At 36.9% G+C, this 1,904-nt stretch overlaps 1 protein-coding gene across 1 annotated transcript in view; it reads left to right on the top strand.

Moving 5' to 3' along the window:
* Positions 1 to 1,904, top strand: part of CCDC83 (coiled-coil domain containing 83) — a 67,120-nt gene that overhangs the window by 37,794 nt on the left and 27,422 nt on the right. Inside the window, exon 5 of the mRNA XM_004708948.1 lies at positions 315 to 325. Coding sequence (XP_004709005.1) covers positions 315 to 325 — 11 coding nt within the window. The remainder of the gene's footprint in view (positions 1 to 314; positions 326 to 1,904) is intronic.

Here is a 1,904-nt window from a genome sequence, read left to right as displayed (position 1 = left end):
AATTTGTAACTTCATTTTTTGGACTTCAGTTTCCTAATCTGTCAAATGGGGACAGTAATAGTATTTACCTTAAAGAGATGGTATGAAGATTCAGTACGATGATTTTTGGTACTGTTGTAACTCACTGAGAGCAATGATTAATAAATTACTATCATTATATTATTTTCCAAGCAAAGTAATAATGATAATAATTTATCAGAATAGAAAATTTGTATGAATTATAGAATTAAATATAGTTTGTCTAAAAAAGTATTTTCTTATACACTCAAAGCTGAGGAAATATACTCTATGTTTCTGCTGCTTTAAAATTTTAGAATGTAATAAAGTGAGATATAATTTCCAATTTCATATGCCATCACCTTTCTTTGTTTTATACAAAACGTCTGAAATTACAACACCTTTCTTTGTTTTATACAAAATGTCTGAAATTACATCTTATTTATCATACATTCGGGCAAGGGAGCCCTGGTAGCATAGTGGGCTACTCACTGAGCTGCTAAGCACAACATCAGGGAGTTCAAACCCACCAGCCACTCTCTGGGAGAAAATTGAGACCAATTATTCCCATAAAGATTTAAAGGCCTGGAAACTCAAAAGGGCAGTTCTACCCTGCCTTCCAGGGTCATAATGAATCAGGATCGACTTGATGGCAGTGAGATCTTCAGACAGCCCCTAAGTCACTGAGGGAACCACTGCAATTAACTTTTCATCTGGGGCATCTCTTCAGAATCCTAAATGTCTGGTCATTGCTAAAGTGCTTCACTAGGTTTTAGCTGCCATTACTGTTGCTTCCCTATTGGTTCACCTTATCATTAGCCTCTTGCCTGGTTTCCACTGATTTACCAATACAGGGAATTATGGGAAAGCCAACCAGTGGTCATTTTGTGTCTGAATCAGACTCAATGGTGAAAGTAACCCTGAAAGTGATCTAGCCATAGTTAGGAGGATTTGAAATGTGCTCTTTGCAGCTCTATGAGGGATCAGCTGGATAGCAGCAACTGGGACGGTTGGGCAGGAAACTGAGGGCCGGGAGTTTAGGGTTATTGAGAAGGAAAAGGAAAGGGAGAACGGTTGGGAAAGAGTTAATCAACGTCACTGAATTGTACAAGTAGAAATTGTTGAATTGATACACATGTTGTAGGGATATGCTCGATAACAAAAGAATAAGATACTTTCTTTTAAAATACATAGGCAGATCAAATATGCTTCAAGCATAAATGAAGACTATTCCAGAAACAATTCCAAACACTTTACATTTAAGTCTGTTAACACTCTTGCTCATCATCACTACATTATACATTTTTCCCTCACAGAACGCTCAATGCCATATGCTTTAATGAATTTTTCTTGTATCTGCCTATTTTGGCATGTAGTTCAGCTTGATATCATCTAGTTGTTTGCACCCTTAACTGGATGTTGAAATCATTAGAGAACAATTTTTTTTAACATACCAATGCTTGGGTTTCACCCATAGAAATTCTAAACTAATTGGTCTAAATGTTGCCTGGGCTTGCAGGTTTTTCTGGAGTGTCCAGGAAATTCTAATAGGAAGACAAAGTTGAAAATCATCACAGTATTGGCAATTTGTTAAAGCAACTAGCAATCAACTTCAATTATGTCCTGGGTTGCTTTTTGGTTTTTTAAATCATTTTATTGGGGACGCATACAACTCTTATCACAATCCATACATGCATCAATTATGTAAAGCACATCTGTACATTCACTGCCTTCATTATTCTCAAAACATTTGCTCTCCATCCAAGCCTCTGGTATCAGCTCATTTTTCCCTCTCCCTCCCTGCTGCCCCCCATGAACCCTTGATAATTTATAAATTATTATTTTGTCATATCTTACACTGTTCAATGTCTCACTTCACCCACTTTTCTGTTGTCCATCCCCCAGGG

Source organism: Echinops telfairi, unplaced genomic scaffold (genome assembly GCF_000313985.2).
Source record: "Echinops telfairi isolate 266 unplaced genomic scaffold, ASM31398v2 ScPeMD7_1713;HRSCAF=2227, whole genome shotgun sequence".
NCBI classification, from domain to species: domain Eukaryota; kingdom Metazoa; phylum Chordata; class Mammalia; order Afrosoricida; family Tenrecidae; genus Echinops; species Echinops telfairi.
This window is presented reverse-complemented; position numbering and strand designations above follow the sequence as displayed.